The 15,305-nt window shown below is 33.9% G+C and overlaps 1 protein-coding gene across 3 annotated transcripts in view; it reads right to left on the bottom strand.

Moving 5' to 3' along the window:
- The window catches only part of ROCK2 (Rho associated coiled-coil containing protein kinase 2), a 128,572-nt gene that overhangs the window by 35,961 nt on the left and 77,306 nt on the right, over positions 1-15,305 (bottom strand). For 2 of the 3 annotated variants that reach the window (XM_059891020.1, NM_174452.2), the window contains 11 exon segments: positions 13,812-13,950; positions 11,647-11,738; positions 10,644-10,803; positions 9,085-9,145; positions 8,474-8,485; positions 4,254-4,333; positions 4,046-4,094; positions 3,335-3,470; positions 3,149-3,240; positions 2,677-2,923; positions 2,197-2,303 (listed from right to left, as the gene is read on the bottom strand). In XM_059891020.1, coding sequence (XP_059747003.1) covers positions 2,197-2,303; positions 2,677-2,923; positions 3,149-3,240; positions 3,335-3,470; positions 4,046-4,094; positions 4,254-4,333; positions 8,474-8,485; positions 9,085-9,145; positions 10,644-10,803; positions 11,647-11,738; positions 13,812-13,950 — 1,175 coding nt within the window. 3 annotated transcript variants of the gene reach the window in all.

Here is a 15,305-nt window from a genome sequence, read left to right as displayed (position 1 = left end):
CCACCCTTCTCTCATCTTTTCTGCTGTGTGAAGTTTTCTCCCAGCCACCTCTTAAATATTGGGTGTTCTCTGTAGGTAGCATTCTTTAGCCATAATGCTTCTCCTCTTTCTGTATTATCTCTCAAACTTTTAAAACATATTTAACATTTTCCTTTGCTAGATCTGGCGGGGGGGTGGGAATAAAACTCAGGATCCTTTACTAGTCATCTTTATTTTCCACATGGAAAACATGTTTTAAGTTGAGAACCATTAACAGAAGTTAATTTTCTATATATCCTCAAAAGATTTTCTAATTCTTTGTTTCCTATAGTTTATATCATAAATACAGACTTTTTTTTTTCAATAATGAAAATAATTTTTTTCAAACTACACAATCTATCAACAGAGTAGTTTATTCTGCTTTGAAAACCACAGGTCTAAGCAATCTCCTTCAGATGGGTTCTTTCATTTGCATAGTTTGCACTACTTCAATATCAATGATGATCAAATATTTCTAGCTGCTACTACCGTAGCTTACTTCTCTGTAGACATCCTAATTTGGTTGTCTCACCAGCACCTCAAGACTAAAATGGATTTATCATTGTCTCTTCTATTTCTCCTTTATTCTTTATTAATTAAAGGCACCACTATAGGTTTTTGTCACAAACTAGGAACTGAAAACTCATTCTTAAGTACTATTCACATGCTACATTTAATCAGTCAATCACTAAGTGTTCCCAAATACTCCTCCTTCAAATATTTCAGATTCATTCCTATTTTCCAACCTTTCAACTACTGAATTAGTTAAGTCTCCATTTTCTGAGTTACTTTATCTGAAAAGCCTCTGATTAATCTACCTACCTATTAATCTTCCTCAAACCTAGTTTTCACATGGTACATAATAATATGTCTTAAATGAATCACTAATAAAATCACCCAACTTAAAAGCCCTTCAGTGGTTAGTCCATTTCTTAGAGCAACTAAGTTTCTTAATAGAGTATTCAACATCTTGCAAGGTCAATTTTAGACTGATGTCTGTTTTTGTAAAATTTCATTAGATCATAGCCATGCCCGTTCCCTTTACTGAAGTAGAGACCATATCACCTGCAAAATTTAAAATATTCAGTCTATCCTTTAAAAGATTAAAATTTCTTGACCTTTACTCTTTACTCTAGAAATACTGAATAGTTTATACTTAAATAAACTATGACCTTTTATCTTCTATCCTCTGTGCCTTCACTCATGATGTCCTCCCCAGCTCATAATGCACCTTTACTTTGTCAGCCAATGCTGCCCTGTCAGATTAGGGATTCATTCTGTGTACCCAAGATACCCTGCCCATACCTCTATCATTCTACTTCAGTCAGTTCAGTTCAGTCGCTCAGTTGTGTCCGACTCTGCAACCCCATGAATCGCAGCACGCCTGGACTCCCTGTCCATCACCAACTCCCGGAGTTCACTCAAACTCACGTCCATCGAGTCGGTGATGCCATCCAGCCATCTCCTCCTCTGTCGTCCCCTTCTCCTCCTGCCCCAATCCCTCCCAGAATCAGAGTCTTTTCCAATGAGTCAACTCTTCGCATGAGGTGGCCAAAGTATTGGAGTTTCAGCTTTAGCATCAGTCCTTCCAATGAACACCCAGGACTGATCTCCTTTAGAATGGACTGGTTGGATCTCCTTGCAGTCCACCACACTGTATTAGAATTATCTGTGTACTTTACTTTTACTTTAGAAATTACCTACTAGATGTGAGGTTGTTAAGGGCAAGAACTGCATCCTGATATTTTTACCACATACAATACACTAAATCCTTAAATGAATGAAAACAAAATATTATCTACACAGAGCCTAGAAATTATGCCCGCTCATAGCACTTTTTGGTAAACTTCTACATGAAAAGTCATGATAATTTTACACCATTTTGAAGATATAATGTACATAAAAATCTGAGTTTTCCTGGGATGTCTAGGGAGAAGCATCCTCAGAACACATCCTAAGAGAGTCCTCCCTTCATAAGCAACTGACATGCTAAGGGCTGCTTGTATGGTGTTATGGTAAGCCTTAAAGTATATATCGTCAATGCACATAACAATATAAGAAAGTACATGAGTGCTGGAAATATCTCAGTTACTAATTTTCCGTATTTTAGAATAAGTTTTTCAACTCGAAACTCTACATCTATCTTCTTACACAAATATAAAACTTAACATGTTTTACCTTTTCCAAATCAGTAAATCTCTCCTGTAGTTGTCTCTTCTCCAGCTCTACTTTTGCTAATAAGATTTTACCATTCTTTACATCTTCTTCTAGGCCAGATATTCTACCTAAAATGGCAACATTTTAAAAAACAATAAATTCATATACAATACAAATTAAATTTAGAGTAAAAAATTCAGAATTCACCTCATACCTTAAAGCTGTTATTTATGAGCAGAAATTTTATAATTGTTGATACAATGCTTCAGAGTTAATTCAACTGGAATCCAATCTACTGCTTTCAGAAGTGGCTTGTTACTTAAAATACTTCATACTATTTGAAAGTAAATCCTTCATTCATAAAATTTTATAACAGTGTATTTCTAACACCCTAACTTTATAGAACAGAGTACTATATCCATACACTTACTACTCCAGCACATTATCCACCATCTAAGGTTATCTCCGAATTGAACTTAAGTGCAATCTCCACTTTAATACCTTGTAAATCATTAATAATCTCTGATCCATGGGTTCGGTCCCTCCTTTCAGATTCTAGAACTGACTGAAGATTGATAAATTCCTTTTCAAGTTTTAACTTGGCAGTCTCCAGCAGGCAATTTTTGTCTTGTAGATCTCTATTGTTAGATTCCAGCTGCTGAATCTGTTTTGAACTTTCTGCCTGTGTTTTCCTTAACCGGGCTGCAGTATCAGATTCTGTTCGCAGCAAAGCATTGGTTTCATCCAGCTGTTATTCCATTCAAAACCAAACAAAAAACAAACAAATCAGCACAGCTATATATGATGAAAATACTTCAATTTATTACTCCATTGCAAACTATTTAAAATAAGAAAAACCCTAAAAATATATTTTTAATGATTTCCCTTTTGTAACATTACCAATTAAAACAAATGCTAACAGTCATAAATAAAATTCAAAATCCTTATTATAAATAAATTGGGATCAACCTACTTGTCTCTGGAGTTGATTCACTTTCTCAGTGGATATCTGAGAGTTCTGATTTCTTTTTTTCAAATCTTCAAGCTGATCTTTTAAACTGTTAACTATGATAAAAAGCATTTAAGTAGTAAGCTTCAACACAACACACACATACAAACTTTTTTTCTTAGTAAGTATTTAGTATTCTATACTACAAACCATCATTCTCCAAATTTCGCTTCTTGTCTGCTTCATGATCAGCTTTCCGCTGATATTCTGCATTTTTGTGCTGAAGAAGTGCTTTTTCTCTTTCTAATTGTCTTAATGTTGATTCCACATTTTTCCTTAAGGTAATCTGAAATAATGCTTGAAGTTATTATCAAAGGAAAGTATGTGTAAAAATCAAATGAAAATAAAAAATACTTCAGTTACATAAAACAGAAGAGACCTTTAAAAAAGCTAATAACTAAGAAAAGCCATTTTGTTAAAATAACAAATGGTTTCCATATTTTTAAAATAGCATATTATTCTTAAATAATCAAGAACATAAGTATTTTGTTTACTATTCTAAGCCAAAATTTCTGTAACATTTCATCACCCTTGAACCACCTTTACTTAATATAAACTACAGGTCTGAATAATAAAAAAAAACTGTCAATTTCTATTTTTAAGCCATATCATTAATATGACCGAAATTATTTTTCCTTGAAATATCTACACATACTAAATTAATTCATTTGCAAAAACATAACAAAATGAAGCCTATTATCATGGTTTACTCTATAATCTCAGTCCTCATCAATGCTACAACATATATTTTACTATATAACAAGATTTGTATTAATATGGTATTGAGTGAACTCTATAATAAAGTCAAGCATCAACATTTTTTACAAACAAAAATGTAAATAAAGCATAGAGAAACTTTACCTCTTCTTCTAACTCCTTTGCCACTTTCTCTAAGCGAGTATTAACAGACCTGAAGAATTTCAAAGGCAACAGTACATAAAATAATTCTTACAATAAAGACATTTGCCATAAATTGTAAAATAATCATAGAATTACTTTGTAGCTCTTTTTAGTAAAATGTTTAAATTTACATTTTAAAATATAACATTTAATTATTCACAGAACATACTTGCACTTCTGTTCTAGTTCCTCTTTGGCCTGAATCTCAGTGCTAAGGTGTTCTTCTAATGTGTACAGTTTTTTCTGAATCTGTCAGAAAATAAAAAACGATAAAGTGTGATCACATTTAAAAGGCAAGAGGCTTAAAGAAAACAATGATAATTTTCTTCTCCTTTCTTTCGACTTTAATATAGGTACAGCATGTGTACCTTCTTAACGTGATTTTTATTGACAGAAAAAATCCTCCATCTCTTGCTTTATATCACAGCACATATGTATACATGAACACACTATGTAAACATAAGAATGAGAAGCTCCAATCTTGGCAGAATTCTTCTATGATAGCAAGTTACTTATTATCAATAAACTAAAAAAAAATTGATATCCTTCACTGTTCTTCTGTAGATTATTTATATGAAAATATTGTTATCATTTGTGCTAATAAGATAAAGATAAAAGGTCTACGTCTGAAACAAATATTTGGAATATTTGACTGAATATGCTCAAAAATATATTACTTTTCTTAGAAATAAGAATAAAATTTCTTTCAGTTTTCCCAAAGAAAGCATGCAGATAGCCAACAGATCTAAGAAAATATGTTTAATATCATTAATTATTAGGGAAATGAATGAAAATCACAATGAAGTATCACCTTACACCTGTTAGAATGGCTATCATCAAAAAGACAAAAATATCAAATACTGGAGAGCATGTAGAGAAAAGGGAACCTTCATGCACTGTTGATGGGAATGAAAACTAGTGTAGACAGAATTACCATATAATCCAGCTATTCCACTTATGGGTTTTTATCTGAAGAATATAAAAACACTAATTCAAAAAGATATATGCACCTAAGATATAGAAACAACCTAAGTATCCACTGGAAGATAAATGGATGAATAAGACGTGATATATATATACAGACTAGGAACCACTCAGCCATTAAAAAAAAAAAGGGAAAAAGTGAAATCTAGCTATTTGCAACATGGATGAACCTTGAGGGATGAACCTAGAATGCAAGTCAGAAAGTGAAAGACAAAAATCATATGGTATCACTCATATGGAAACAAACCAAAAAAAGGGAAAAAATAAACAAAACAAAAACAAACTCCTAAGACAGAACAGACTGGTCATTACCAGAGGAAAAGGAGGCTGGGGTATATGAAATGAGTGAATGGGGTCAAGTGTATGGTGATGGTTGATTATTACACTCTTAATGATCACTTTGCAATGAGCACAGAAGTAAAATCATAATGTTGTATACTTGAAACTTATATACTGTTACATATCAATTTCAAAATGTTACATATCAGTATCAAAAGGTAAAGGCAAAGCAGAAAAGGAAAGATATATCCATCTGAATGGAGATTTGCAAAGAATAGCAAGGAGAGACAAGAAAGCCTTCCTAAGTGATCAATGCAAAGAAATAGGAAAACAACAGAACGGGAAAGACTAGAGATCTCTTCAAGAAAATTAGAGATTCCAAGGGAACATTTCATGCAAAGATGGGCACAATAAAGGACAGAAACGTTATGGACCTAACAGAAGCAGAAGATATTAAGAAGAGGTGGCAAGAATACTCAGAAGAACTGTACAAAAAAGATCTTCATGACCCAGATAACCATGACGGTGTGATCACTCACCTAGAGCCAGACAGACGTCCTGGAATGCAAAGTCAAGTGGGCCTTAGGAAGCATCACTACAAACAAAGCTAGTGGAGATGATGGAATTCCAGTTAGGCTATTTCAAATCCTAAAAGATGATGCTGTGAAAGCGCTGCACTCAATACGCCAGCAAATTTGGGAAATTCAGCAGTGGCCACAGGACTAGAAAGGATCAGTTTTCATTCCAATCCCAAAGAAAGGCAGTGCCAAAGAATGCTCAAACTACCACACAATTGCACTCATCTCACACGCTAGCAAAGTAATGCTCAAAATTCTCCAAGCCAGGCTTGAACAGTACGTGAACCATGAACTTCCAGATGTTCAAGCTGGATTTAAAAAAGGCAGAGGAACCAGAGATCAAATTGCCAACATCCATTGGATCATCGAAAAAGCAAGAGAGTTCCAGGAAAATATCTACTTCTGCTTTATTGACTATGCCAAAGCCTTTGACTGTGTGGATCACACAGTCAGTTTGTTTGTAGGAAAGTCTTAAAGAGATGGAATACCAGACCACCTGACCTGCTCCTGAGAAATCTGTATGCAGGTCAAGAAGCAACAGTTAGAACTGGACTTGGAACAACGGACTGGTTCCAAATAGGGAAAGGAGTATGTCAAGGCTGTATATTGTCACTCTGCTTATTTTACTTATATACAGAGTACACCATGTGAAATGCTGGGCTGGATGAAGCACAAGCTGGAATCAAGATTTCCAGGAGAAATATCATTAACCTCAGATATGAAGATGATATCACCCTAATGGCAGAAAGTGAAAAGGAACTAAACAGCCTCTCGATGAAAGTGAAAGAGAAGAGTGAAAAAACTGGCTTAAACTCAACATTCAAAAAACTAAGATCATGGCATCCAGTCCCATCACTTCATGGCAAATATTGGGGAAACAGTGACAGACTTAATTTTCTTGGGCTCCAAAATCACTGCAGATGGTGACTGCAGCCATGAAATTAAAAGACGCTTGCTCCTTGGAAGAAAAGCTGTGACTACCCTAGATAGCATATTAAAAGCAGAGACATTACTTTGCCAACAAAGGTCCATCTAGTCAAACCTATGGTTTTTCCAGTAGTCATGTATGGATGTGAGAGTTGGACTATAAAGAAAGCCAAGTGCCGAAGAATTGATGCTTTTGAACTGTAGTGTTGGAGAAGACTCTTGAGAGTCCCTTGGACTGCAAGGAGATCCAACCAGTCAATCCTAAAGGAGATAGTCCTGGGTGTTCATTGGAAGGACTGATGCTGAAGCTGTAGCTCCAAACCTTTGGCCACCTGATGCGAAGAGTTGACTCACTGGAAAAGAGCCTGATGTTGGGAAGATTGAAGGCAGGAGGAAAAGGGGATGACAGAGGATGAGATGGCTGGATTGCATCACCAACTTGATGGACATGAGTTTGAGCAAGCTCCGGGAGTTGGTATTGGACAGGGAAGCCTGGTGTGCTGCAGTTCATGGGGTCGCAAAGAGTTGGACACGACTGTGCGACTGAACTGATCAATTTTACCTCGAAAAAAGGCGTGCGCACACACACACACACACACACACACACACACACACAAAACCTCTTTATAATTTCCTATACTGTGCCAGGCACAATACTGTGAAAAGTTTATCATCAACAACTCTTTTGGATTAATGATGGCTAATTAATTACAAGTCATCTTGCTGCTGCTAAGTCGCTTCAGTCTTGTCTGACTCTGTGCGACCCCATAGACAGCAGCCCACCAGGCTGCCCCATCCTTGGGATTCTCCAGGCAAGAACACTGGAGTGGGTTGCCATTTCCTTCTCCAACAAGTCATCTTGCCATTCTTTAAATCTTCTTATAGGCCAAATTTACCAGTCTTTAAAAAAACTACAATTATAGAAAGTACTAAAGAATCTATTTTGGGAGCATTACTGCCTTTCTAAAGGATTTAACTTTTTGAGTTCCTTTTGTATTTTAGGTACAATGGCATGCACTTTACATTTACTGTGTCATTAATCCTAACAAAAGCCATAAAAAGATGGGTAGTAGTGCATTTATTCGATGAAGAAACAGAAATCCAAAAAAGGTGAACAACTGAGCCAAGATAGCACAGCTAATAAGTGGCAGTGCCCTCAAAGACCTATTAGATTTCCATGGACAATGTTTTTTCCACTATTTTTTCTAGTGATTAGGTTCTCCATGATTTCTTAAATATTTCATGTATCTTAAGAAAAACTGTATATTTCCCTAGTAAGGAAATATAGGCCAATGAACTCGTCAAGTTCAGCAGCTTTTGGCTGCTACTACATTGGTATAACTCGATCACATGCTGATTAGTTTTCACATGTTAATCAAAAGTTCTTGCTGCTAGTTACATATCCTTAATAAACAAAACCAAGAAAAGTACATAATATATATTTTAAACAACAGATCCATAGGAGCAATAACGAAAAGAATACTTGGCAGAAAAAAAGGTTGGGAACTTCTCTCTTGGGTAGGTGTAGTACTCCAAATACTAGATGGAATATGGTTATATCAAAACATCGCTAGAGTGATGAGATTTTTCCTGTTTTTCAACATATTTGACATCAACATACCTCTTGACTCTCCTATTTAAAACAAAACAACAACAAAAAATTAAAATGCTTGCTATGCTTTGTAAAATTCCTAAAACACAAATTGTATCAAAATTACTCAATTTTTTAGTTTTTTTTTTAGTTTTTATAAGTTGAAGAGAAAAATATTTAGCATTCTCATTTATGTGTCTACATGATTTAGCTTTGTATGGAGGTCATAAAATACTGTAACATCTTGATAAAACTATCCTTTATATCAATTCATTGCTAAATACTCAAAATTTAAATCCATCTGCTATTTCTGTATTCTTATAGCTTACTATCTATACTCATATATAGTGCTAAGATCATAAAATTTTCTAATTGGTAGGAAATACAGCTGTTTATAAACATATTCTATCACTTTTGTAATGAAACTAAGCCTAAAGTCATGTAACTCATCTTTTTACTAGGCACTGGATCTCATACCATAATACTCGGCAAATAAATGAATCACTTCAGTGTTATACTGAACTGGATTGCAACAAGGAAGGCCATCTAAAAGTAACATCAAGTGAACTTTTAAAATACATGGATATTACTAAAGTATTTGAACATGTGATTAAAATAGAGTAGTAAAAATTTATACATACTTCATTCTTCCTTGATTGAATTGAGTCATTTTCTTTACAAGATGGAGAGTCACTTAGTAGCCTAGAAGGAAAGGCAGGAAGTTCTTTTGCATGCCATTTTAACTCATTTTCTGATATCAAGTTATCCTCCGAATTAAATTCTCCTTCTTTTCACTTTCAACATATTTTAAGTTAAGTACTATTTCCCCCTCTTGACATTTATACCATTTTCAATAATTTAAAATGGTATTTCTTGCTTCTCACTCTTAAGCCAATGTTCTAGTCTTTAACATAGTTGAGACTGGAGTCACTAAACAGAACCATATTTTTCCTCCTCTTCACCTCATTTTGAGTTCCTATTTTATTCTTCTTTTCTAGAAATATTCTGAAAGAAGACATCTCTGCTCTTTTTCAAATACAACATCTCTGATCTCCTGGTCTTAATACATAAATCATCACTTCTACTTAACTGTCAGTTTCTCTCTTAACTGGGTCGTTCCTTGCTGTTTATGAACATGCCTGGATTTCTCCTGCACTGATGTCTTCACTTTTGTCAGTATTGCAGCAGTTTTCAGAACCTTATCTTTAACAGGATAAACAACTCATCTTGGTTTGCACTGATTTTCCTAATTTTAACATGACAGTCCCATAGCACATCCTTGGAAACCTCTCGGTCCTGGGCAAACCATAACAGTTGATCGCCCCAACCATTACAAACATGGAAGTATCAAAAACTTTTCAAATGTCTTTAACACTTCATTTAACTACTTAACAGTTTTCAGCAGCTTTTTACTTCCTGTCAAAGTAAAAAGTCCCTTAGCACAATACACAACAATCATCTGTTCCATTATGCTTCCCTCACACTCTAACTCCAGTCTATTTTCTAAGCTTATACCCAATACTCACTCCAGTTGAGCAATATTTATTGAATGATCTTATGCCAGGCTCTGCACTAGATGAAGGTATTACAGGCAAGAAAATAACAGTTCCAATAAATTCTCCAAATGGTTATAATACAGTGATATATACCATGTTTGAAACCTACTGGACTATATTGCTCTGCTCCCAGTGTATGCTTAAATTTCAAAGTTGTGCTTCCACAATCACCTCCCCACCACATTCACCTAACCTGCCTACATCTCAGCTACTCAATACCCTTTTTTATCTTTAGACTTGGTTAAAATGCTCTCTCTTTCTTGAGGTCTTACCTGACTCCCCCTACACTAGCTCCAAAGAGATGTGACTTTTATTTTTCTTCTGAAATTAGAAGAATTATGATTCTCAGATCTTCTTGGTACCTTTCTTAAGGCTCGTATCACATTCTACCCTTCATTATGACTATATAATTCTCCTATGTCCCTAAATAGTTGACAGACTCCCTCAAAAGCAGGTGTTCGGTTTTCAAACACACAACACTGCCTTACATTCATTTTTAAATGAATATTATATATAATATTCTTTGAAAAAAATCTCAATTTGAAACAAATTAACTCTTTATCTTCTATAATTCAGAGTCCTGAAGTAAGACAACTCTTTACAGCTAGATGTTGAAAACAATAAAAATATAACAAATCACATACAAATTTTCTCTGTAGTAGGTAAATCCTATAAAAGGTAGCTGATTTCCCACAAAAGCCTTGGGAATTGGGAAGGTTTCTACATCTCCTTTATCATCTTCAATGTCATCAAAATTGCTGCTGTCTATGTCACTGCTGAGTTCAGGTACCACAGGAGCTGCAGCTATTAAAAGAAAAGAAACATTGTTTAATAATAATATATATGATTTAAAAAGACAGAAACCACCCCTGTTATGTTTTATATTAGTTATTATAGATTATTAATGTTATATTGATATTAGCACACTATATAAATATTAATACATTATATATTGATATTTGATTAGCAAACAATACTATATTGTCATGATTTACTATAGAAAATTTCAATGACAGATTTACTATTTTATCATTTCGAAGAACTGAAATTCTGTGTTTTATTCTGTGTTTTATCATTATATTAGATTGGTTTTAAACATAGATGAATTAATCTATGCAAGGCAGTATGATATTATTCTAGGTATTAAACTTCTAAACAGCAATAACTTGCATATACATTCTTTAGTTTTCAGAAATTTTCTACTACATCTTTAAGTAGAAATATTTCTTACTCTTAAAATGAATTAATGTAAATATACATGCAGTTTAAATGAACTACTATGCTTACCCTGGTATTCACCAGAGTACTCTCCATAAGTAACTAATTATTGATTTATTAATTCAAACATATGAATTAAAGAATTATATTTCCCCAATTCTGAAAATTATTGAGATCCATAAAACTTAGCTTGGCAAATTAAGAAACCTATAATGTTTATCATAAAAGCAATGGGAAATAAAGACATACTAGTTTGCTAAGATACTGATTTAAGATTTAGTTACACAGATTCAAAATGAATTGAAATACAACCTCTCAACTTAAAAATTACTATTAAGAGTATCAGACACGCTTTTTAAATCAGAAGAGGATTCAATTTATGAGATTTAAAATGTGATGAAATGGAAATATTTAAATTTATTGACTTACTCTCTCTTATGTTATCCCAATTCCACTGATCATTCTTAAAGAAAGGATGTTGTTTGATTTCTTCTACCCCGTTTCTTCCAAGGCGTACCTCCCTAAATAATGCAGTTAAACATTCTATTATAAAAAGTAAGATTATAAAAATACAAAAATACTCATCTCAATGAGGATCAGAAATGAGTTTAAAAAAATTGAAAAGCTTCAGCTTAAATACTCCTCAAAAATAAGCAATCTAATTTTACAGCATGTGATCTCTCTAAATAATGAATATCATGGAAAAGAAATTATGTTTCTACTTGCACTTTGCATCAAATGAAAGTACAGGAGGCTTTCAATTAAAAAAGTCACTGGCATGTGCCAAAATCATATGACCAATTTTAGGGCATAAAATGAATGGAGATCTAACTTCTGGCACAGAAGAATTTTTTTAAAACCTCTATAATAAAAATGTTATTAAAAAAAATCCTCCCCTCTTCTTAAAAAGAACTCACATATTGTGCTTAAAGCTATCCATATTCACTCTGGATAGATCTACATCTATATTAAATGTAAGTTAAATATAAATATGTATTGCATTTATATTAAAACTGTCAATCTGAATACAAGAAAAATGTTGCTAATAATTTCATTCTTTGACTTTGAGTCTTCAGTGAAGACTATGTGGAAATAATAAGCAATTATGCCCCTGGAGCTATGTTTAACATAAACAAGAAAACCTGTAAAGTTTATAGAAGGAAGTGCCCCTAGCCACACTAATGGCATTAAATTCTTCTCAAACTATCTTTTCTCCACCTACAATCATTCTTTAGATTGCAACTACCACTGACCATAAATCACTAAGGCTAGTCTTTCATGAACACATGCTATATATCCTGTTTTATATTTTATCTTTCAGCACAAATTATAATCATTCCTATCAACTCCACCTGGTCCTCAAAGCAAACATTATATAAAATTTATTTTGAGTTTATCACCATGAATTGTTCATTAATTATGTAATTAACAAAGCTTTATTTTACAAATGATTGATAAATAAATGAAAAAGATTAAAACAATGAGTAAAAATATAATTTTCTGCTTTGTATGGAAAAATAAACAATTCATAGTACTTAGTTTGACAAAAATGAGGGAAACAATTCTTAATAATGGAAATAAACCCCATGTGACATTTCTGGGGGTCAAATTTGCAACTCAAGTAGGTCAATTTTAGAATGTATAGCCCAGAAATCCATCTTTAAGAGTTTATCCCACAAAAAGTATTAAAAGAGAAATGTATGAGAATGGTCACTATAGTACTGCTTGTAACAGCAACTGGCAAACAAACAGTAAGGCGTGCTCAGGAAGATAGCATCACAGAGCAAGAAATGTCCTCAGTTATCACCTAAATCTGATCCCATCATATTTAGAATGAGTAAAATTATTTCGCCAGAAAGTAAAATAATTTCCCTAAAATCATAAAGCTAATGAGTTCAGTCTGGTCCAAAGTGAAAGCACCCACGTGTACGCACTGGCCCTTTGACAGGATGACTCATATCACAAACGTAAAGTTGGGAAACCAGAAAAGAATAGACAGGGCAAGGGAGACACTTCAAGGAGCTTTCCAGGCTTCTCTTTTTTAAGGCAGGTTTTCACAATAATGTTCATCTATTTTAAGAAATATAGAGAAAAAAAAAAAAAAAGAAATATAGAATTTTCAGGATGGGCTTGCTCATATTCAAATGCAAATTAAAAGGGGCTGGGAAGGAGGCACTGCAAAGTCAAACACAGTTTTTAAGATTATTAACTTTTGAGTATTTATCTGCACAAAATGTTCTTCTCTCAAAAGTTGTACAGTCAAGAGCAATATGGCTCAATCATTTTAAAGGATAAAATGTGAAAAATACAGAAGTTTTCTTTTCTCTCAGATGCATTATTTTACCAAGTTTTCTTTTTAGATATGAGAGTTAAGATCAGAGTTGGATTACCATCAGGATGCACATACAAAATGACAACAGTAACCCAATTCCAGGCTAAGCAGTAGGAAAAGGCTAAACCAGAATTCAATGCGAGTTGGATAAAAAGATTGATTTTATATGTGTATATATAAGAGCTCAGTAAGCTTTCACTTCTACAAAGCTAAAAGGATTCTCTACAAAGAAATCTCTATAAAGAAATTTAATGTATATTACCTATCTGTTAAGAAGGCACAGATGAGATTCTTCGCATGTTTAGAAATTTCTGCATCTTCAGGGAAACATAGTGAGTTTTTATGATCCATAATTTTGCTATATGTTCCTACAAGTGAATCTGCATAAAATGGAGTATCCCCTAAAGTACCAAGAAAGAAGACACAGAGTGTAACAGAGAATGCAAATTAAACATTTTTTACCTAATATTTAAATACGTTAAGTTTAGATTTATCACATGCATGTAAGAAGGAAATGTCTATGGGACAGGAATCTCAGTCAAAACAAACATGCACACACCAAGAATATATTTAAATTTTAACCATATCAATAAGCCAATAATTTTTAAGATCAAAATAAAATCAATACTAATTGTACAATGTGTTGGGTAATACATAATGAGAAAAAAATTAATGTACTGGATAACTTAAAAGATTACTAAGTGCAATCAGATCAGTTAGAGCCTTTTAATGCTTCAGCTAAAGCAAACCTTTTGTTATACAATACAGTAGTCACCAACCATAAGTGGCACTTTAAATTAATTAAAATGAAATAAAATAAAAAATCCATTTCCCTAGTCACATTAGCCGTATTTCAAAAGCCCAACATGGCAGGTCCCCACCATACTAAACAGTGCAGACATAAGCCACTTTCATCACAACAGCCTGGACAATGCAGCTCTAAGAGTCAGATCAGCCTCATTATTTTACATACAAGGAAGCCAGGCCCGGAGAGATGACATGTGATTTGCCTACGAGGACACACAGCTAGAGCTGAAAATGGCAGAATCAGTCTCCAAATACAGTGTTCCTGCCAATTGATGACTGTGATAAAGAGGCACTGAAACAAGTGTAAAGACTTTCAAAAAAGTTCACAGCATCATTTTGGCCAGTACTTAAAGTCTAAGAGTTAAAGGCCCTGCCAGTGTGCTTCAAATCACCTTAGTACAAACCAGACTTCCCCAAATCAGTCAAAAAGAAGTCCTCAGATAGTTTTTGTTTTCCAAGGGTAGTAGAGGAGAGTTTTGAATTCAAGATTTTTCTAGTGTGATTTTTAACTGCAGTAGACTCTTTGAAGTGAAGTCTAGTGCCAACCAACCTGATGAGTGAGCACACAGTATGCTCAGAACACTGCAAATCAGTGCCATTCAAACTCATTCAGCTCTCAGAGCTGAAAACGGTAGCAGGTGTATAAATGGTCTCTTCAAATAACCCAGGTGACTTCCTCCAAAGTATATTATTTTTTAAAACTCTGGGAGAGTCTAGGCAAATGATGGAATATATTCCACTTTCAAAATACTACAAGACACACCTAATAAACCATCAGACAGGGCCTAGACATGGGGAGAACAGACAGATACCTAAGAGAATACAGTGTGTACAAAGAGACCCAGAACAATTTGCAATGACAAAGGCCCAGAACAAAGCAAGTCACAGTAGGACATGAGACTTAGCACAGTAAGGTCAACACTACACGTACACATATGGTCATTAAGAG

Source organism: Bos taurus, chromosome 11 (assembly GCF_002263795.3).
Source record: "Bos taurus isolate L1 Dominette 01449 registration number 42190680 breed Hereford chromosome 11, ARS-UCD2.0, whole genome shotgun sequence".
NCBI classification, from domain to species: domain Eukaryota; kingdom Metazoa; phylum Chordata; class Mammalia; order Artiodactyla; family Bovidae; genus Bos; species Bos taurus.
The sequence above is the reverse complement of the archived record's forward strand: the minus strand, read 5'-3'. Positions and strand labels throughout refer to the sequence as shown.